The sequence below is a fragment of the Ixodes scapularis genome, unplaced genomic scaffold (assembly GCF_016920785.2).
Source record: "Ixodes scapularis isolate PalLabHiFi unplaced genomic scaffold, ASM1692078v2 PGA_scaffold0__279_contigs__length_252992795, whole genome shotgun sequence".
In the NCBI taxonomy this organism is placed as follows: Eukaryota; Metazoa; Arthropoda; class Arachnida; order Ixodida; family Ixodidae; genus Ixodes; species Ixodes scapularis.
In genome coordinates, this window is record NW_024609835.1 from 107,736,531 (window position 1) to 107,759,395 (window position 22,865).

General features: G+C 43.6%; 1 protein-coding gene across 1 annotated transcript; it reads right to left on the reverse strand.

Annotated features, from left to right (window-relative positions):
* Nucleotides 1-292: 292 nt before the first annotated feature.
* Nucleotides 293-5,071, reverse strand: LOC121837126 (P2X purinoceptor 7-like). The gene is made up of 3 exons (XM_042292610.1): nt 4,897-5,071; nt 4,615-4,821; nt 293-446 (listed from the first exon to the last, which is right to left on the reverse strand). Exons 1-3 carry the CDS (start codon nt 5,043-5,045, stop codon nt 293-295), a joined length of 510 nt encoding a protein of 169 aa, XP_042148544.1. The 5' UTR covers nt 5,046-5,071.
* Nucleotides 5,072-22,865: the final 17,794 nt, after the last annotated feature.

Genomic DNA, 22,865 nt, shown 5'->3' on the forward strand with positions numbered 1-22,865 from the left:
TTATGTGGTCGGAAGGTGTGGACGCTCAATTCATAGACACTCCGTTGAGCGAGACACTGGTTCCCTGCTCGCTTTTCCTCTTTGGTGCAAACTTCCAAGGGAGGGGCCATGATCTATTTGCAGCAAAGAGAAAACAAATGAATTATGGTCAAACTTTCATAGCAGAACCACAACGGCATAACAATAAAATAAACGAAGACAGAAGTCAGTAAAAACAATGTACGAAATGTTATAGCCACATTGCAGATACGTTTTGACTTACCCTCATATGTTTGAGCCCCCAGAGTGGCTTTCAGTGACTGTGCCGAAAGCCAGAATACAAAGTGTCGGAAAACCGGCCCCTGATGGCCTTCACCACACAGGATGGCAGTGGTCGCCTGTTGTGCTGGCCAAGGCGCCGCCACAGCCACAGGACGCACTGCCGGTAGGCGGCGTAGCGGTTGCGCCTGAAAGAATAACCACAATAATTTTCTGTAAGACGCAATATCACAACCTTTTAAAATTGCAGATTCTGGGCTCTACCAGCAGAAACAAAAAAAAAGTGCTGCAACGGGCCCTCATGCCTGGGCAGCAACCGATCTAAAATAACCCGAAGAGCAAAGCAAGTTCTAGATTGTGTCCATTATTCTTTCCACAAATTCAATTGACAGGTGTGAACATTATATTAGGTTGATAATTGAATCGCAGTAGTGTATACTCCATGTACAAGAAAGTAGCAGCGGTTATGGGGCACAAGTGCAACCATTTTGCGTTGTAGTTCTGCATCGTGTAGTAATGGGCCATAAATCATCACAAAGAACTGTTAGAAAAAGTCAATTCCAACAGACCAGATGACCAAAGCCTAACATGCACAACAATATGCATGTCACAAACCCTAAAATATGCAGCAGCACTGTTCATGCTGACTCGATCGAACTACTGCATCTCTGTGTGGCAAAGAGATGCAGTAGTTCACGCCAAAGAGACGGGGCATTGCTTTTATCATAATTGCTTGCACGCTATCAATAACGTTTGGATAATTCAGAGAGGGACTTCAATGAAGCTGAGGGAAATTAGCTTTTTTGTTGTTTTTTATCTAGTGTTCAAAGTCTCGACGCACCATTTCGTCTGGAAGCTGCACCTGCCGGAGTGGAATCAAGGGGCAATGATCAAGGGGCACATTCCGCCGTGATCAGCTTTTTTAACGACACAATTGCAAGCCCGTCGCTGCTACCGAGGAGAAAATGGCCATATCAAAACTTCAAAGGCATCCCACGGGGGTCTCGAGTGGCGCAGCGGTCAGAGGCGAAACTTGAGCGCACTACTCCAATGGGTGTGAACGCTGCGTTCAGTAGTGTACCCTGAACGTCGCGTTTATGCATGTTGTGCCAACGTTTGTTGCAAAAGTTACGCCCGTTAGGTCCATAATGTGAACGTAATATTAGTGATAGGACGAATCACCGGAGATTTGGATTCGGACAGATTCATCAGATTCGTCGCTGGTTGCAGACGGCAGTGTGAAAATAGTCGTAAACTTTGCGAATGTGGACAGTTGGGCTTTTCTTAGGTACTGTTACTGCATATAACCAGATTTCGTCTTGCTTATTTCAACATATGGTATGTACTAAACTGTCGTTCTAAACCCTGGCAGGCGCCAAGGTCCAGCTGAGCTGATCGGTGTGGTTGACGTGGGCCTAACCAATGTACGGTTTCGTTTCCTGTGCGGTTTCGCGGTGATCGGTAAAATGTAGCAAAATGAGGTGTATTATACATAATGTGACGCAACGTACAAGAAATATATATTCAGGCAAGGAAATGATTTTTCTCCTTCTCTAGAGCTGCGTATGTCTGCACCTATAAGGCGCGAAAACTAGAATGTTGCTCGTCACAACTTCGACCTCGTACCGGCACCGGTGGCGAAGAAAAACGTTGCACTGTCGTTTCTCCGTTCTCGTCAGCAAGTTTTTTTATACGTGAACTTTATTTGACGAAAAAAAAAACACAACACAGGGGTGTCCAACACAACTTCATTGTTTGCAACCAAACACTAACTAAATCGGATAGCATTCACCAGGAGTTTCACATTGTTTCCCGTGTTTCGATAGCAATAGGCGGTATTCACTGAGCCTGCAGGTTCAATTTTGCCAGGGAGCGCCACCGTCGATTCGCCATCTTCGAGGTCGCGGTTTGACTGGCTTGGCTACGCGGTCGTACAATTTTATATCGTTGAAGGAGCTTTCGTTGAACAAGAAAGAAAGAGGTTTATCTCGGGGGCGGGCCGTTTTAGTTTTCTTGTTGTCGCCGAGTACCGCGTGTGTAAAGGCTGAACCGCATGTAAGCGAGCAATGAGACGAGACGAGCGACAGCCACGACTGAAGCGACGACGACCCGCTTCGCTGTCGCTCGGTCACTTGCGCGACGAGACAAGCCGCGTGAAAACGACGGGAGCAAGCGACCAAGGCGATCAGCGACGTTTTCTAGAAATCTAAAAACCGAGCGACAACCGACCGTGAGAAATCTCCGTCACTCGTCGCCGCTCGCTAAATCGCTTACATGCGGTTCACGCCTCACTGTCGCTCGTCGCGCAGCTCTGTTTTGGGACTTTTAGAAAACTTAGTGCTCATCGCCTTGGTCGTTTGCTCCCGTCGCTTTCATGCGGTTTGCCTCGCGGCAACGAAGCGGGTCACCGTCGCTTGTCTCGCCGCTCGCCAAATCGCTTACATGCGGTTTTTAAATCGCTAGGGCTAATGAAAAATGCGCCACATCTTTCATAAGCTGCGCACTCTGTGAGCCGCACGGTATGTCTTTGCACAGGAACGAACACCGAAGGCAGGACGTATGTACGACACAGAGGCGATGGAGCAACGCGGTTACACGGCCGTAGTGCAGCAAATCCGCTAGAGAAAAACAATAAAGAAACTAGCAAAACAAAACAGAGTAATCACACCGTGCTACAAAATCACCAAAGTAGAAAAATCAGTTCTTGCAAGAGCTACCGCCGTGGGCACGGCGCGCGACACGGAGCGCTTCATGGAGCCGAGGGGGCAACGCGGCCGCGGTGAACGAGTCCGATAGCGACAAAAACGAACTAAAACACACAAAAAATACTGCTACGGCGCTTCAAAAGCACCAAAGTATAAGAATAACCCCTAGTTTCGGTTAAAAAGGCTCTTTAAAGTTGTAAAATGCTGCTAAACCACGCTCAAAAGGTCCGGCCATACGACACCCGCGATAGAAAGAGACCTCGAAGATGGCGACCGTGGTGGGCGATGCCAGCGAACCTAGCGAGTGACGTCAAGTGAATGTCACCTATACCTCAGTGGAAACTCGTTGGAGATAATCGAATCGAACATACTCACTTGTGGGGTTGTGTGCCACTATGACAGTAATTATGGGCACGAAATGGGTCTGTACCGAAGAGCACGTACGGCATCAATCTCTTACAGCGATGAAAAAATGCGCTTGCATTTCTATGTGTGTGCACCAAGCATGCCTATAGACCCTTTCCGAAATTCAGCGCCATCTGGTGGCTGAAATGGCGGTTTAACTTTTGCCATACGAATGGCGGCAATGAACCCGTAGCCTGCGGTATTTTATCGGGCACCGTCACTTTTGCATGTCAACGGCAGACGAGAATAAACTTTTCGCTATACAGGTTTTTCTGAATCATCTCATCCAGTCTCGATTCCCACAACGATGCAACCAGCCAGAATGAAGCGCCAACCCAGACAGACGCCTGGATAAAGTTCTATAAGTCAAGGGGTTTCGAAGTCGATTTTGTGCCACAAACAGGTTCACTGGGCTCGAATTAGAGAAATGAACACTTATGCAGCGCTTGCATTCAATTCCGGTTTCGCAACGTGCTAACGTCTAGAATGTATAGGCCTCGAATCCTCAGCTTAGGAGTATCTTCAACCATGTTCCTTCATCAGTAAAATAGAAAGCCGCCATTTTTATGGCACATATGCCATTTTTCCGATGATGATGATAGTGATCAAAGTGGCCAGACTGAATTTCTGGAAGGGTCTATTGGGTCGTAATTTGGAACTGAAACCAATTTTTCCGTGATGTCTGGCTACCGTTCTCGAAAAACATCCAAAATAATTTAAACAAAGCGGAACATTTTATTTATTACTGTGATATTATATTACAATATATTTAGTGCACTTTGTAGAATTCAGTGAGTATAATATCACGAAAAGTTGAAACACTCATCAACGTGATTTGACAACCATGGCAACGCTCCGAATGTTTCCAAACTTTTCCGAATCGCTTGGGATTCGGCTACTTTTCCGAATCTTTCCGAACCTTCAGATTCGAATAAAGATCCGTCCCATCACTAGTGATAAGCTAAACTGGAGCTAACCAGATCTCACGAACTTGTTCTGAAGCAAGAGATACTGATGCAGCAATCGAGGTTTTGAACATTTTACTTTCTGATGACCCACAACTTCACAATGAAACACGGCACGAAACGCAAGTAAAACATGCGATGCAACCACTAATGTGACTTCACATTTGAAAAGTAACGTGCGTAACGCTCACTGAAAGAGATAGTAAAGTAGCTGTCTAACGTTTTACTGCTGGCGCCGGTTTGCAAGTTAGCCGAACAGCAAATTACGGCGTTGAACTCACTCGTGCGCTGTTGTGCCCATTCCGTCCTGGCGGTAGTGGCGCATCATGAGGTAGGCGACCTCGAGCACCCCCGGATTCAAGCACACCGTCTCGAAATCCGGGTTGCTTGTTAGGCAGCCAGGTTGCCTCGACGCGGCGGCGGGGTACTCGCGGCAGCAGACGCACTCGTCAGCTGTCGGCATCTGCGCGCAACATCCGCACTGGCACCTTTGAGAAAGAAGATAAGAAGAGAACAAGCGTAAATGACACATACAGCGGTAAAATAAACAGCGTATCACCCACCAGTCGGTGTTGCCGATCCGCCCCGTCTCGTCAAAGGCGCCGTCTTCGTCCTCGGACATGGCCGCCTGCTCGTCCTCAGAGCCCGAACACGACTCCGATGCGCTGCTGTCGTATACATCACACGTCGGAGTAGCGTCGTAGGAAATCATCCCCAGGTCGGCTGTCCGCCGAAGAATGTCAAGCTCCAACGGCGTCAGGTCCTCGAGCGTACAGAACTCCGCCATGATCGAAGCTCGAATGACAAAGAAGTTCGGCCGGTGCGGCTACCTCGGGATCGCTGCGCGACGGAACGTCGTTCAACGCCATTGGCCCGAGATCGTTTTGATATGCGTGCGATGACCAATGAGAGTGGTTTCGTTTTCGGGTGGATCCGAGGTTTGGCGGTCTTCATTTACATTTTTATTAAAAAAATAATCACCGTATGACTATATTTTTTGGTTTTTAGGGATACTTAGGGTGTCTTATTTCAGTTGTCATCATCAAAACACGAACTCAAAAACCGCTTGACTGCCCCTTTAAAGGGACACTGACAGGGCGTTTGTGTTTGTAAAGGTGTTTATGTGTACATGGGGGGGGGGGGGGGGGGGCGGCTATGAGAGCCTAACAACTCAGAGCACAATTTTCGGCTCGATATTCGTTTCCTTTCCTCCCGAAAACCGCCGATCGAGAACTGGCCGGTGTGAGTCGCGCTCACTCTCTTCTCCGTGGTCTCGTGCCGTTTTCTACAGTTTAGACACAAGCACTAAAGGTAATCAAAGTCGTGGATCATCGAAAGCACACACTAAATACTAGAAATTATAAAAAATATGACACCCATTTTTTGTGGCTTCTAAAAAAGTGCAAATACGTTCAGCAAAAAAAGAAAAAGAAGATTCACAGCCACGTAACTTCCGGTATCTCTCTCCTCCTCTCTACTGCTTCTTCCTCGCCAGTCCAATTTAGGCTTCGGAATCCAGCAATTGCGTTTCTTTCTTTTTTTTTTTACTTTATTAAAAATATACGTGACACTGTAGCAATATACTGATTGGGTAGTCTTCTGACATCATCAGAAATCCCCTGGCAAAAAAAAAAATGACCGCATCTCCACGTGGTGAATGATGTTGATTGGGGCGAAGCTCTGGTGGTGCTGGTGATCCTGATTTTGTTGTTCATAAATAGTGCTGATGGTGCTGATATTTTTTTTTTATTGCTCATAGGTAGTGCTGAGTTCCGGGTTACGTTTCGACTGCATTATTACTGCTTTATGGTCGGTGAAATGCAGAGCCAGGGCATCTCCACCGCTTAAGTCAACGGTCCATGTCAGAAAAAGAATGTGTGGTATGGAACGTGGTTATATACGCATTTGAGCATTTGACCGCAGCGCACTCTCGTTTATAAACGTTGAGCCAATGCATTCAAAGCTTAACGCGATTATATACGCATTTGACCGCAGCGCCCTCTCCTGTATGGACGTTGAGCGGCTACATGCAACGTTTCATCCATGACATCCCCAGCTCTTGAGTTACTACCACACTCGGCCACGACTCGTCCCGCAGTTGTGGCAGAGTGGTTAAGGCGATGGACTAGAAATCCACTGGGGTCTCCCCGCACAGGTTCGAATCCTGTCGACTGCGCAAACATTTTTTTCTTTTTTATGTGAGCACGGGCGGCAGGAAGGACGGACGGACGGACAAGGCTAGACCCTAAAAAGCTTCACCCCTAAAAGTAAAAAAAAAAAAAAAAAAAATATTGGGAGATGCTAGAGTCTTTTTTAAGGCTGGCTCACACGTTTGCGTCGACCGCGTTGTTGTTGTTGCTAGCGATGCAGCAGAAAGGAAATAGAAATATGAGCTATCGTGGGTGTTGCGCTGTGTTGCTTCGTGCAGTACATGTAGCGCCTCCCCAATGGCTCGTCGTAAGTGTCGCCCGAGCAACTAGAACGCAACTGTGGGAACAAGCTTTCACGGTTCATCGGCCATGAGGGCCTTTCTAAGCAGAACTCTCAGTGTGGGGATGTTCTTTTTAGCCATCCAAGCCAAATGTTCGCACGTTTAAAATTACCGCAGAATTATTCACACGTGTGTTGCATCGGTTTACGGAGGCCGTGAAAACGCAGTAAAAAGCGCATACACCAAGACGGGCCTACACTCTCAAATAATCCGGATTTCGTGAAGCTGGGGTCACGTGACGTCACAATGACGTCATATGACATGACGTCATGTGACCAGTACACCAATTCAGTTTTCCCGCTAAATTTAGCCGGAAAATTTACATCACGTAATCTACGCACCAATTCAGCTTCACCCTCTAAATTTAGCGGGGAAATCGACGTCACGGGACCTGATGTCATGTGACCTGTATGGCAATTCAGTTTCTCCTCTAAATTTAGCGGGAAAATTAACGTCACGGGACGTAGACACCGATTCAGTTTTTCCACTAACCTTAGCTTGGGAAATTGATGTCACGCGGCCGGATTTCACGTGACCTATACGCCAATTCAGCTTCCCTGCCAAATTTAGTGGGAAATTTACATTGGGGAGTTTTTGTAGACTGCGTTTCCTCTTCCGCTAAGCCCTCCACAACGAAGAAGCCGCTACTGCGACTGCGCGCCGATGGCATTGACTGTAGAGTTTCGGGTCTTGTAGCGGGTTGCGGACAGCGTTGTGAGACGGCGAAAACGATCTACGAAAACTCTCTATTACGTGTCACCGACTGCCTATCGGCGCAGCCACGAGGTGCAGCTGCTCCCAGCAGACAATTCGTAAGCAATTGTGTTGCATACGTGAAACTAAACGTAGACGTCAAGCTGCGCGGGTTAGACGAGCTGCTAAGTGACTTTTTGATGATACAACTGAAGAACAGCAACTCGAGCAGAGACTACAGGTGACGACCAGCGTCGAGAGCGAAGACGAGCAGCTGAGCGGGCCAGACGAGATGCTAAACGATCTTCCAGTACTAGAATACAAAATACAATACAAACTGATCGCAAAACGCTAGCGATGCAAAACGTTTCACGTATGCAAGACTATTGCCTTGAAATTTGTCATAATCTTTGTTGCCTCGCTAGCAGACGCGATCGGCGCTCTACTTTCGACACCGGACGGCGCTTGCAGAGCTGGGGACTGCGGAAATCGCGATGGCACGCCTTTATTTTTTTCGTCATGTGCGGTTTAAACACCGGTTTTGTTACGCCAGCGAAAACGGCGAAAATGTCTGCTAAACCGTAGTCCCCGCGAAATGCTTGCATACGTGTCGGCGTCCCAGTCAGTAAAATATGGCCGCGCGCTGAAACAACGAAAATCCTGGCCTGTACACTTTCTCACAAAGCACCAGGGAGAGCCGATTGATGTAAGCTGCGTTGGGAGCTTGGCGAGTAGCGTGTCTGATAATATGCACAAGTCTAAAATCAGGCTGAGCTGTGACAGTGAGTGAGTATCATGTTTCACGTGCTTATGACAAGCTCAGTACCACAAAGCAAGCTGTTATTTTAAGTGTAGACTCCAAAGCAACTTCCAGCGACGTCATTCACCGAGCTCCCTACGTAGATTTCAGTGATTAGCTCTCTCAGGTGCTTTGCGGAAAAGAAGACGCTACAGTTTTTTAAAAGTGTAGCAAAAAATACTTTTTTCCCCTCGCTTTATAATGAGGGACAGGAAAGTGTGTATGCAGGCAACACTACAAAATATAGGGTTCTTTTTTTTTTTCTTTTTTCTTTTTTGCTTGACAGTTTTGTTTTATGAAAAAGCCATAAAAGCAACTATAATGACATGTGCAGGTGAATACGGCAAGGTGGGACATAATATAGTGTGCTAATCGTCACGATTAGTCGGCTAATACACTAAAATATGTTCATTAACACTTTATTTAATAAAATTAAACACATGGTTTCAATTAGGAAGTTGCTGAGCGTCATCGGCAATGACTACATCAGTCAATTTTAGAAAGACACGACTCAGCGATACCGCATCTATCACGCTTCACAATTCAGGTTGGTCATTTGAAAAATGCAGAATGCAAACGCATTAATAACCGACTGTTTTTCTAAGTATCGGGCCCCATCGACAAATAGTGCATGTTAGAATGTTTTTTATAAGCTTCGGAGCGTACTTTCAGTTATTTACGATTGCTTCACTTCCGTTCCAGACGACACGTGCCTCCTTTTTTTGGGAAGGATTGCTACTACTCTCCGGAGGCGTTGAACTGAATCCAGGCCGTAATGAGAAACAGGAGAAAAAGCTTGAAAAGCTTGCTAAAACAAATGAACAGAATCAAAAGGAAACTTGGGGAAGGTTGGATGCCATCAGTTTAGGAATTGGCGAACTCAAACGCAGAGTTAAAAGCTTAAAAAAACAGATTCAATAAATAACACAAATTAAAGGAAAACTTGAAAGTAAACATCTTCGACAGAAATCTGTCTGGTTTGGGGAACAATTCGAAAAAAAGAAAACTCAAACCAAAAGTTTAGAAACAACAGTTCCCAACGTTTCGGGGTCGACTTGACTCCTTCTTCAGGGGTGACTAAAAATGGAATTGGACAGCGCGAGCTGTCCAATTCCATTTTTTTAGGCAAGGTTTCAATATTTCAAGGCTGAACTATGTTGTACAAGCGAAATAATGACTCCCTCGAATCTGGAATCGACGACGTAACAATCGGATGAGGAGAAATAACCTGATTTTCCGGGGTCTCCCAGAAAAACCGAGTGAAGCGTGGGACCAAACAGCGAGTACTATCAAGGAGTTCGTCAAAAGCTATTTGGGCTGGTCGGTCCGATAGAGCGTGCACATCGTGTAGGCAACAAACGTGGTGACGCAGTACGCCCTATTGTTGTACGCTTCTTAGATTACCGAAGTAGGCAGACTGTTCTGACGAAAGCATACGAACTAAAAGACGTAAACACACCACGTGTTTCGATATCGGAACGTGAAAGTCAAACTTGTTTAGAATAAGCTCTACGCGTAAGGCAAACAATACGCCTATTCACCACACAGTGACGATGTCATTTTATTGAGGCGATTTCATCCTGATAACAGCTAGAAACAATAGCACAAGGTAACGCGCAACCAAAAAAGGATAGATGTAGCATTAATTCTTGCTAACTTTGGTAGTCCTGTCTTTAAACAAGAGGGTGATGATACCAATGCCAAAATAATAATTGGCAGTGGAACATGGTTCATTCCCCAAGTGCTTAACAAGGAGCTTTTTCTGAGTGAATTGTTCTATTTGTTTTGTAAAGACCGTACATCTCCACGGGAAGGTGCAGTTAGCAAATCTATTACTGCGATGCTGACTTCTGTAGGTAACGACCTAGAAATAGTTCGGCTCCGATTAGAATTCACTCGTTTGCGACTTATTCTTGACACCTGTTACCGCCCACCGGGACAAGACAGCAGTTTTTCAGAAAAATTGTTTGACTGCATTAAAAGTATCTGATATCGCTACCCTCATTCTTGAATAATGAATTTTAGGCGGAAACTTCAAATGATGTGGTATTAACTGGAAAGAAAAAAAATCGAAACCTCGTGCTCAAACTTAGTTAAAGCCTAATTTTTATTTATTTTTTTTTTTTTTTTTTGGGGGGGGGGGGGAAATACTAAGCGTTTTTAATCTCTTTTAAGTCGTGACTCAGCCCACAGGAGACAATTCTACTTGAGACTTAATTTTCATACCTGCCCCTTATGATATAATGACAGTTCATGTTTCTGATAAAATCTGTGACCATATTGTTTTTGTTGAAACGCGGCTTCCGATTTAATATAGAGTTACTGCACCAAAAGTAATTTACGACTACAGTAATACCGACGAAAACGCAGTTGTTGCTTCTTTTCAGGGTTTCGCGTCTACATACTTATGTGATTTTGATAAAAGATCTGTTGAAGCAAACTGGAACATGTTAAAAACAAAGTTTAAAAGACTGAAATCTACATTCATTTCAAAAATTGTACTAAAACGTATGCCGAACGACCTTGGTTTACTAACAGACTAAAGAGGTTGTCCAACAAAAAGAAATGTGTTATCGAAAGCGAAGTTAAGAAACTTTGCTTCAGATTGGCCTAAGTATAACCAATGCTGCAAGGAACAAAACTTAAAAATTAAGAACGCACTAAATTTTTTTTCATGGGTGATCTTTTAAATTTATAAACACTAATCCAAAGAAAATTCTGGAAGATCATTGGTCCCAAGCGAAACCGAACTTTTCCCAGTATCTATAAAGACGATGGACAAGAGCTCTACCACCACGAATCAGCAACCGTCCTAAATGAATATTTTGTATCTGTTTTTACCGAGGAACTGCTTGCCTTACCATGTTATTCAATATGCCTTTCGCCTACTGTATTATGTGAGCCTGTCGCATTTACACAAGGAATTTTGGCTAGCATTGACCGATCATCCCCCAAGTTCAGCACCCGGAGATGACGAAATATGCCTAAAGCTTCTTAAACTAACCCGAACAGTGTCTTCACACTTGCTTTCTCTCATTTTCAAGCAGTCAATAGAACAAATGTACCTTTCGGGAGACTGGAGGTTTCGGAAAGTGCTGCCATTTTTTATATCTGGAGATAAAAATCGTGTTTGTATTTATAGACCAATATCCTTAACAGCATACCATGTAAAATTATGAAAAATAATTTATATTCCCATGTTATTAGCTATTTATATGATCATCCCTCTGCACTAACCAACATGGCTTTGAAAGGTTTTTGTGCGAAACCCAACTTTTTTAATTCGCTACTGGCTTGCGATGTGATGGTGAATTCGGATGAATTCATGATGTGATGGTGAATTCGGATGACTCCGTGAAGTGATGGTGAATTCTGATGAATTCGTGAAGTGATAAATTCGGATGAATTGATGATGTGATGGTGAATTCTGATGAATTCGTGGTGATGGTGAGTGACTTCGTGAATTAGTGATGTGATGGTGAATGACTCCGTGAATTCGGAGGCGGCAGTGATGTGATGAGGATGAAGTCTTGGCGCGGTTGAACGCTGTGATGTGAAGAAGATGAATTCTCGGCGGAGTTTGAAAGCCGTGATGGGAAGGGGATGAAGTTTTGGCGCAGTTGAACGCCGGGATGTGAAGGGCCGTGACTGTGAAAGGTCGGAGTACCTTGTGACGTGAATGCGAATGAATTTCAAGACGTGATTTTGTTCGTGATGTGATAGTGAATGAAGGGGCTCTAAAGTGGCGACCTATGGTCCTCATAACAAATCGAATGTGAAAAAATAAAATCGAAAAACAAGCATCCACTCATTGCCGCCGCCGCCGAACGTCATTGGTTACTCGAGCCGTGACGTCATAAAAAGACCAGGCGCGACTCTAATTGCATCTTTAGCAGAACTATCAACTTGCACTCCTTACCTCGTTTCGTCTCCGCTTACTGTAAGCTCCTCGGATTCGCTGACGTGCCTGCCTCGTCTGTAGAAAAATTGCTCGGAACGAACACACTGCTCGACTAGCAACCATTTATTGAACCAGAGGCTCTGACTGAAGATAAAGCTCTTCTTCTTCCGCACCCATTATTTTCGAGATCTGGAAGAAGAGGTTTATCCCCAGTAAACGGTTGCTAGACTAGCAGTGTGTTTGTCCTCTTTTCTCTCTTTCTCTCTTCGTGTATCCTCCTGCGTTCAGCTGGCACACTTCAGAAGCACGAATATCCAACTATAGCTGAGCTACAAGCAGTCGCAGCAGGTATCGACGACGCACGACACTGGTCCTGCGAGCCGAAGAGCACACTTGATGGCCCTTTCGTGACGTCATGTTTTCCCTTTTCATTTTACTCCCCTCTCCCGCTGCCACGGAACGGAGGGGCGTGGTTTGAAGTTTTAACGCAACTTCAAGGCCGTCTTTTTAGGTAATGCGAGCATAAAATAGCCCACTTTTTGTGATATTTGTGATTCTTGAAGTTGAAATGTTTTATCGAACTGAAAACCGCTTCAGCTTTCCTTCAAATGGGTCATAATACGACATCGGGTTGGAATGTCCATGGCTTTACAGAGGCGTACTGGTCCTAGTCTGGCCCATGAATATTCGCACGGACCATCACTGATTCCAAAGCTTCTTAGTCGCGGAGGAATTGCGAGGATGAAGGAGACTATTTCTCGCAGTCTCGCCTTTCTAAAAGCTTGATGACGTCATGGTGGGATCGAAACCACCCGCCTAACGACAGTCGAACGCGGCGGACTGTCCTCGAGAACTGCGTGAGCACTCGACTTCGGCTCGTAACGATCAATGCCTCGGCGGACACTTGGATAGTGGCTGGTGTCAAACCACTGCGGTGATGAGAATAATCGAGCTCTAACAATACCTGGAGCTCAGCACGCGTTTTATACTTTTCCGACTCCAGCGCGTGGCTGTGCTTAACGTTGGCGCCATAGGATATGCACCAGGCCACGTGGCCGCTAGTTCTGGATCCGAGTTTCGGGGATGAACGATTTTCATATTTCTCGAATTTATTTGCCGACTGCCATTGCTTCGAAAAAAAAAAAACTAAGGAAATTTTATCCGGCTTTTAACGTTGGGAAGTGATCTGGGTAGTATTTAGCGGAAGTAAGGAAATCGTTTCATGGCACTTTAAAGGGATAATGAACCGAAATTCGAATTTCAGAAAACAATGCAGGAGCTGTAGGCGGGACGCTACAATCCCTGCAACACTATTCGTAAGGTGATATCTCGAATGGACGGCCGTATTTTTGGAAAAAGATGTTGAACGAGGCTGACGAGGCGCGTGGCGTCAACATATTCCGTTTCCTCCTCTCTTCGCTTTGCCCCCTCAAGGTGGCGAGGCGGAGAAGACGCGAGGCCCTCCCCTCTCCTTTTCGACTCTTCTCGGAGAAACAAGACGTCAACATACCTGTCAAATCCGCCCCTTTTTTTTTTTTCTTTTTTTCAGAAAATACGATTATCCGTTTGAGACATCGCTGTATGAGTGACGTTTTGGTGTTTGTAGCATCCCGTTGCACGCTTTTGCCGCCGTGTTTTGTGTAATCCAGATTTCGGTTCAGCATCCCTTCAATACACAATCATAAAGTTGCCAACCCAAAAGTGAGTTCGTCACGACGAACAAAAACTCAGAACGATTCCCCTCCCCCCTCCCCCCGCCATTATGTGCTGAGAACTACAATCTTGGTTGTGGCCGCCGGTGAGTTCCACCTTTGGCACCACGACGCGCTTGAGCGAACAGGGAGTCAATAGTCGTGCGCGCTTGCTGAGGAGCACTTTCAAAGTATGGCCGCTAAAGCATAACATAACCAGCAGAAATCGTCTGCCAAGACGGCTGAAAGCGCAGCAGAAAAACGTGGCGAAAGAAATGACAGTACGAACAAGTAACCTCATTGAATACGAAGATGACATGGGGTGCAAGGTTGCATGACAAACAGCCAACCAGCTGAATGCCCGCCAAGATGCTGGGTGTAGCATTTTTAATATCTGTTTTAGAGTGGATCGTGCTCTCCCATTAGTGTAATATTTTGGCGGCGCCCGTATTTAGTTTCTGTTGAAATCGATACCAGTAATTTATTTTGGTTCGACTTGGCGTTCTTCCGGCTTTTGTTATTCGCCGAGTGGCCGCGGAGAAAAGTTGCAAGTCAACTTACCGTAATTATCACGCAGAGTGCTACCATTGTGGGACAGTAATAGACCTATAAAAAAAAAGAAAATGTTGTTTATCGTGCGCAAATACCGGCATACATTTGCCAGGCGTACCGCATTTTAGACGCGGAACCGTCATGCTAACTACGCCAAAGGTACCAAATATTCCGGCCACCTGCTAAACACTTGCGTTCTTACCTCATGAGTTTGCGTTATTGAACAACGTGAACCACAGAGAAATGTACGTATTTGCAAAATCAAAAATTCGGTTGTCTCTTTGTAAAGAGCAAGCGGAAATACAACTAGTTAAAGAAAGAAACGTTCATATTTATACTCACGGACATTTTCTTTTTCGTCTTGTGCACGCTCATATATTACCGTGTTACTTAACGAACTACATATTATGGTTCGCTAAACCTCTAAAGCACAAAAATTCCTGCTGGTCAGAAGATGTTTATGACGGTTTTCTATGAATCTAGAATAAGTGAAAGCTGGTTAATAGCTCCGCAGGTGTTTCGTTAGCTACACACAAAAGTTCCATACTCCTCGATTCCCAGATGTGATAGAAGAGGCCCCCCTAACGTTATCCGCCCGACTTCGTTTAGTGGGCCTTTGCCTTTTGCGCGAATAGTTCGTTATAAGCGCAGGAGGTCTTCAGAGACTGACTTTCGACACCTATTGTTTTAGTAGGCAGTAACATATTAAACTGAGGGCCGGGTATTCTTTGGTGTGCACGATTGAAAGTGAAACCTGTACTAATCGTGTCAAGTGAGTATAGCACATCTTGGTTAGTGGGTATGCTTTGTTTTCCGAATAAGATTCTAGGCTGCATTTGATACCAAAATTGTGAGCATGTTCACAAACGACGAACGTGGTGAGCGTCTCATGTCTCATGAAATCGTGTAATTTGGAACCATGATACCCGTTTGAGCTGAAAGGTGTTGAACCAAATCCCAGCTTTTATAAAGTGTGTCCATAAATCTCTATGATCTATTTTGCGAAGTCATGGACAGTCCAATGTTTACGATAAATTGGTTTTGTTCTCGGAGTAATAATCGAGCTGCCAAAGTTTGTTCACGTACATGTTAACGTTTTGTGTTTATATACTGCCAACAAAAGAAGCGTATTTTCCTTCTAAATGGCTTTCCAACAAGACAGATCCCAGTAGATGTTTTGGTTCATTAAAACAAATTCTGCTACACAGGCTCAACAAAATTAGAAAACGAAGTATCAAAAAATTTTGTCGTCACTTTATTCTTTTCACCAGTGGCATGAGAAATGATTCGCGAAATGATATGGGAATTATTTCAAACACAAATTTATACGCCAAGTGTACTTTTTTTTTCGTAAAATAGGTTGCGTCATTTCAATAAAAAAAACATTTCCTACTTCACTGAAAGTACCTAAGACACTAGAAGATAGTTTTAGTACAAGCTTTGACAGTCCCTTAATGTTCTGCAAACGAGAAATTAATTTACCAATTTATCTCAAGCATTGTGCCCACTGCGTTTCTTTAAAATTCGTCAAATACTATATTAGCACCCTTCACTATATGTGGTAGTTATATAGCGGGTAGTTGGCGTTTAAATATGTGAATCATCGCATGACATGCAAGACACAGTCGCCGGACACTTAAATTACCACAACGTAACGCCGATTGGAGCAGATAAATCCCGCGTGAGGAGCTGCAAGCGCGTTGCCGTGCCTTGGGTCGATGCAGGACCAATGATAAGGTACTGATTTATTTTTACTGTGCCCACAAACAAACAGGTCTCGTGTGCGATACACAAGTACATGTCTCGTTGCGTGACCTAAATTGAAACCTAAAAACATGACCTTAAAAAAGGTAAATAAATAAAAGGAATGTATTACTTATAACGCGTTACGTACAAAACTGCAGTTCAAAACGAAGCGATTTACAGCGCGCATCCCTGGATTTAAGAGTGTACTTCAGTGTTGCCCGACTGCGCTGGAGTGTGGGTTTCCTCGTTACTAGGCTGTAGCAGCCTTCGTAGGCGCAAACCCGGACACTGTTGGCGGCGAAACGGCTGCATTTTATTGCTTCTTTTGGTGTTCTCTGGCGAACGGAACTTCTTGAGGTCTTTAAGAATTCTTTTCGTCGTTTTGAGGCGAAGACAAACGGACAAATTAGCAATTGTTGGTGCGTGCGTGCACGACAGAACAAAATCAATTGCAACTGCAATGTTTGTTTTATTTTATGCAGATTTTTTACTACGTTATACATTCCGCCGAATCAATCCACAAGGTTTATTTACGGTCGAAAATAGTTGACCACACCAGATAGCGGAAACACACGGGTCCTCGCCGCTTACAACGTTATATTGAACAGGTTTCATCAATCGAACAACATAATGTACATACGACACGGTGCCGCTTTATCCAAACAGGGTTTATTTGAGTAAGATCTTCAATAAAACAGCGTATACAGTGCCGTCGACGACAGTCACTTCACGACGAGATCGGCCAAAACCCCGACTTCTTTTAGGGCACGTTTGGAGGAAAGCTTGTTTTTTGCACAGCACTGAAAACGGACGTGTCTGTCATGGCCCACCCCACACCCGATCAACTATTTTCGTGAAGACCGCGAATAATTTCCGGAGATTACCTCAGCGGATATAATCCTCGAACAACGTCGAGCGGCTCACGTCGCGGGCCGGTCGACGTTCCCTTTTTTCGTTCGCTTCCCGCGAAAGCCGAGCAGGCTGCGAGCCCTGGTATTTCTTGGTTGGCTAAGTACCCTGAATAAAACACTTTGAAGTGAAGAAAGGACGACGAAATTCGAATACAACGCAGGTGGAGAGTCGCGCTGGCCGGGTTTCCACAGCCGCCCAGGCGAGTGGCAGAAACGTTTTGTTGATGTGGTCGCGACAGTCACAAAATGGCGGCGGCAGGAGTGCTCGCTGTGGTGGCGCTGCTGTCGGCACTGCGCATGCGCAGACGCTTCGACTCACGCGAATCTAGTTTCGGAGAACGCGCAGTGCCCACACCTGGCCTTGTTTGTAAGCAGAGTGTTGGTGTATAGATTCGGTGATTCCGCGAACCATTCTTAGCAGCACTCAGTAACTGTGTGCGTAAACGTGCGGCTTATATGTTAATTTTTTTTTTTTGTGGAAACACGCGCGGAAACAGTACTTATAAACCGAAAATTATAGCATTTCTTTTTATCTCATATATGTCTACCAGTAGTACATAAAGTTGCTCTCTCATTAAATGGTATTGTAATGATTGCAATTATTTTTCTATTTTTGCGCGTGTTGAACAGGTTGTATACTATGTTCAACAGATTGTATACTAAAATAAATAAAAGAATGATATATCAACTGTAAAACGCTACATGGGTGTAACCTAGCCTCGCTTACGTTGGTTTTCGTTTCTGATCAACCGAGTTCAATTAACGTAAAAACACATTGCTATTCTTTCCTTTCTCCGGACCGCTTTCAAATGACAAATGTATGGTTGAACTTGTGTAGCCCTTATAATACTCCTTTTGAAATTCTCTGGAGAAGGGGAACTAGGAGGACAAAGGACAAACACAAATCTCCGGACACAGCTAGGTGACTGGTACGCGACTGATAAAATCGTTATTCTTGTCCAGCTCGCTTCTACCTTTCCAATAATTGCATTATCGTTACAACCTTAAAGTCCAGGCCGTTGACCCTTGTTTGTCTTAGACTGGTGGCAGCTGATAAAACCTGTTTGTTCTACTGGAGCTCTAAACTCGTGAAAGACAAAGTTGCGGCCGAAGTTTGCGGAGCGCGCCGGTTGGACTAAAACGACGATGACTTCGCCCTTTTGTCGCCGGCGTCCAATCGGCGCACTCCGCAAACTTTCGGCTCCAACTTTGTGGTTGACGAGTTTAGGGCCCCTGACGTCTAACTTCTGGTTAGCTCAGTTGGTAGAGCAAATACACGTCACAATCGACTGGTAACGAGACATTTTTGCCTTGATATTTATCATATTTCGAACTAAACCTGCTTTTATGCGCTTCGAATGGCAACTATCAAAATGAAGCGTTAGTTCTGCCTTTGCCTTTCCATACGACCAACAAAACCCTGAGTCAGTTTTGAGCTGGAGGTCGAAATACTTTAGTAGTTTCTTTTCTGGCCTTTCCATAGGTGACTTCCACCTCGTTTCAAATGAAAGTTTATTTAACATCACCAAGTATAAAGTACTAAACAAATGATGTATACAGCTCCGACAAAAAGCCGCAAGGGTGCGGCTTGACTGGGTCTGAGCCCCTCCTACATATGCATAGTCCCATTGTAGTGTAAAAAAAAAAAAAATAAGAAGAAAATTTGGCAACAGCACTCGTAATAATATACAACAAAGTCACGCAACATCAGCATCACTTACTAAAAATTAAACAATAAATCTACGCAATGATATTCCAGGTGAAAACTATAGATCTAGATATATAAACTGTATGGAGCATGAAACACTTATTTTTCATTTTTAATTATCAAGCGAATTCAGTAAAAATGGTAATATGTAACATAAAGATTGATTTCCGTAATTCGTGCGTGCATGAGGAATGATTCATGATTCATTGTGACGTGTGTTATAAATGTTAGTGTTTCTTGTTAATCTAGATAATTGTTCAATGGTGTTCTTATTTCTTTTTTTGCCGGCATAGTACCTCTCAAGCAGTATATCCTTATATAAATATTGAACCGGACGTACATTAGGACTTTTAAATGTGCATCGTAGGGAGAACCAGAGATAGCGCGCACGGCTTTTTTCTGTAGTAAGAAAAGTTTAGTAATGTTTGACGTGGTTGTGTTACCCAAAACTAGGTGGCAGTAGTTGAGGTGAGAAAGAAACAGGGAATTGTAAGTAAGCAATTTTATATTAGTGGGTAGAGAAAACCGCAACTTTGTAAGAATACCTACAACACGAGAGAGTTTATTAGCAATTATTTCAATATGTTTGCTCCAAACTAAGTGTTCTTCAAATACAACTCGTAGACTTTTAGCTGAGGGCACAATATCCACAGTAGAAGTCCCTATCATGAGAGGGTCCTCAATATTTTCTTTCTGATTTCTAGGTCTGAAGAGTACAGCCTTTGTTTTGGACTTGTTAATAGCTAGTGAATTCAATAGGGTCCATTGGTTTAATTGATTGAGAACATTATTTGCATGATTTATTAATTGTTTAATATCGGAAGAATTAAAAAATAAACTAGTGTCGTCGGCATACGTAACGAATTGGGTATCATTATCAATATTTATTACGTCATTAATATAGTTATTAAATAACAAGGGTCCAAGGATGCTACCTTGGGGTACTCCTCATTGAATCGCTTTGATATCGGACATCTTGTTTATAACAACTTTCTGGAAACGAAACTGAAAATAGCTTTTCAACAAATCTAGAAATACCCCTCGGAAGCTATAGATATCGAGTTTTTTTTATTAAGGTCACGTGGTTTATTCTGTCAAAGGCCTTTGAGTAATCTACAAAAAACCCTAGTGTTAGCAGTTTGTGTTCAATAGCATGGAGAATCAATTCTTTTTGCGCCAGGAGTGCTGACTCGGTTGAACGACCCTTCCTGAAGCCAAATTTAAATTCTGTGATTATGCTATGTTTTCCACAAAAAGCAGTCATTCTATCATTAATTAATTTTTCTAGACATTTTGAAAAAACGGGAAGAATTGATACTAGTCTGTAATTTGATAATCCGTTTTTGTCACCCCCTTTATACAAAACGCTCACCTTCGTTAACTGCATAAGTTTTGGAAATACACCGTGTATAAAAGACAAGTTATAAGCATGTTCAAGTGCAGGACAAATTAGATCTAGGACGCACTTAACTGGACGGATTTGCAAGTCATCGGTGTCACAACAGTTACTGTTACGGAATGAAAGGAACACGTGATAAATTTCTTCAGCATTAGTCGATCCTAAAAACGCACTTGCACGGTTTCAGGCTTTTAGGTATTCTAAACTACGTGGATCGTATGTACTGTTAGCCAGTAATACAAAAAAGTCATTAAAAGAGTTAGCTAGAGACGTTCCCGATGTTGTTTGGCCATTTAAAAGTAACTCTTGAATTCACTGTGGGTGCTGCTGGCCACGACCAAGCACTGTGTTCAGTCTTTGCCACGTAATGTCACTTCGTTTTAGTATGTCGGCATTGAACAGGCTGTGAAGATAATTCCTTTTTGCATTTCTAAATAAACTAGTCACTTTATTACGATAAACATTGAAAGCATGCAGATCATTGAGTTTCTCGTCTGTAAAAACCGCCGATAAAGAGCATTTTTTTGTTTTATTAGTTTTAACGACTTGTTCGTCATCCAAGGTTTCCTTGACTTTTTGCTTCTTGATGCCTTGTGACGAAATAACCTTATATAAACCGACATAAACAAGGTTAAAAACGTGTCGTACGCTTCATCAGGGGTAGTTTTACTATATACTATATCCCAGCATATGTGTGAGAGTTCATTGCGAAATTGTTCTAATGTTCGTAGACTAATGTCTTGAAATGTAAGAGTATAAATTTCTTTCAATGAACTATTGCGTTCTGATTAGTCATGAGAAAGATGGGTTCTTTCTCGATTACCGCCTTCATGTCGCGCATTTCTTGTTTAAAGTCCTTCAAAAGTTTCATGACATCAGCCGGCATGCTGATTACTGAGAAGCACCTTCACAGTGACAGCAACGGTAAGAAAAGTAGGAAAATAACAAGGGAATCCCAGAAAGCAGCTAATGCACCAACCTGTGATTAAGATGTGCAGTATAAGTACGCAGTCAACTGCCGCTGCTGCTGCCAAATGAAGACACGGTGGTTGCCGGCCCCGCTTTTGTAGCCGGTGCGCTGATGAAGTAGCCAACCACAGTTCTTGGAGCAGGAAACGTCATCGCGCAAGCCGCGTCAGTAGCTCACGAAGATGTTAGGCGTGCGGCGAGGCAGATGTGCTCCGACAACGAGATTGCCGCGACAGCTCTCAGCAGTGTGCAGTATAAGTACGCAGTCAACAGCCGCCGCTGCTGCCAAAAATCAATACGTAATGACTTCCGATTTTAGCTAATCAGTCGCGTTACTAATTTATCGGTTTTTGCACTTACGTCATCAACCTTTCCCCGCCACTGTTTTTGTGCTTAGCATTTCATTTCTTGACGTTGTGGCTGTTATTTCTTTTCTTAACCCTTTGTTGCATATTGGCCACTACACTGGAAAAATTTAATTATTTTTTTAAATAAATTGCCAGGCAACATGATATCTGTACGCAGGGTGCCCACTTGAGTAAACATATGTGTTTTCGATTGCCACTCATAGATGGCGCCACAAGTTCACTGGTGTACATATTCAGCATGCAAGGTGGCAGCTTCCACAATTTCCAGGTAAAGCACGATCCCCCTCGCAAAAGCGTCGTAAACTGTTGCAAAAACTTAGAACTCCTCTTCTTTTTTTTTTTTCTTTTTTTATGCCCTCGATTAAGTCTTGAGGTTTAATCTTTATAAATATGAGTGTCAAATCAGTCTTAAATATTTAGTAAGTGATCGATTTGTGGCTTGTCCACTCTGGTGGACACCATGAACAGCAGCATTACGGGGCCATGAGCTATGCACAAATTGTATTTGGTCAGTAGCGCTGTAAATATACTGGAATGGTTCAATTTTCTGATGTAATGAATAATGCGCCATAATTCTACATATTCCAAGAAAAGAATTACTATATATATATTTATTTATTTTTTATTTTTTTTAGATGCAAATGATCTGCTATTAAATCACGTTTGAGAGAAGAAGACATCGATGCTTTATAGGATATTCCATTATGCGACTCAGAAATCAGTGTCCTACTTGAAGAGGGACTGCCGTCGGGAAGTGATGACAATTTTTTAGAGAGCGAGGATGATGACATCGATTATGTCACAGAGGATGATCAAGGCAGGTGTGATGATTGCTGGAAAAATGCCATTCAAAGTGATGACAGTGATGAATAGGATCGCGACATGAAACCCCAGGCTCCACCACCAAGAAAAAAACGTCATTTAAAAAAAAAAAGCCAAAGTTATGGTCATGGGACGAAAAGGATCTTGTGCCCGCAGTGCATGCTGTCCACTGTAGTGGACGTTCTGTAATTATTAAACTACATAGATAAAAAAAAATCCTGGGTCTCAACTCACAACCAATAGTTGCAAAAACGCCAAATTTTATGATTTGCATGAACACTTTTGAAGTATGCAACAAAGGGTTAAATCCGTCAGCACCATAAGCTTCCAACCACCTTTTTGTTCTTTTTGTTGTTTTTTTTTTGTTTTTTTTTTCCTAACACGTCAGCACTGTTAGTTGCCATCCACCTATCAACATGGTGTTTCTTCTAAGTTGTTTTTACGTATCGTAAGGATTTCGGGAAAGGGGGGGGGGGGGGGAA

Bases quoted from the DNA above. Each gene is read 5' to 3' on its own strand.
- LOC121837126 (XM_042292610.1), bottom strand. From the start codon at position 5,045: ATGATTTCCTACGACGCTACTCCGACGTGTGATGTATACGACAGCAGC. The intron at 4,822-4,896 runs GTGGGTGATACG...TCTTTCTCAAAG, and splicing joins CGGATCGGCAACACCGACTG to GTGCCAGTGCGGATGTTGCG. The intron at 447-4,614 runs GTGAGTTCAACG...TTATTCTTTCAG, and splicing joins ATGGGCACAACAGCGCACGA to GCGCAACCGCTACGCCGCCT.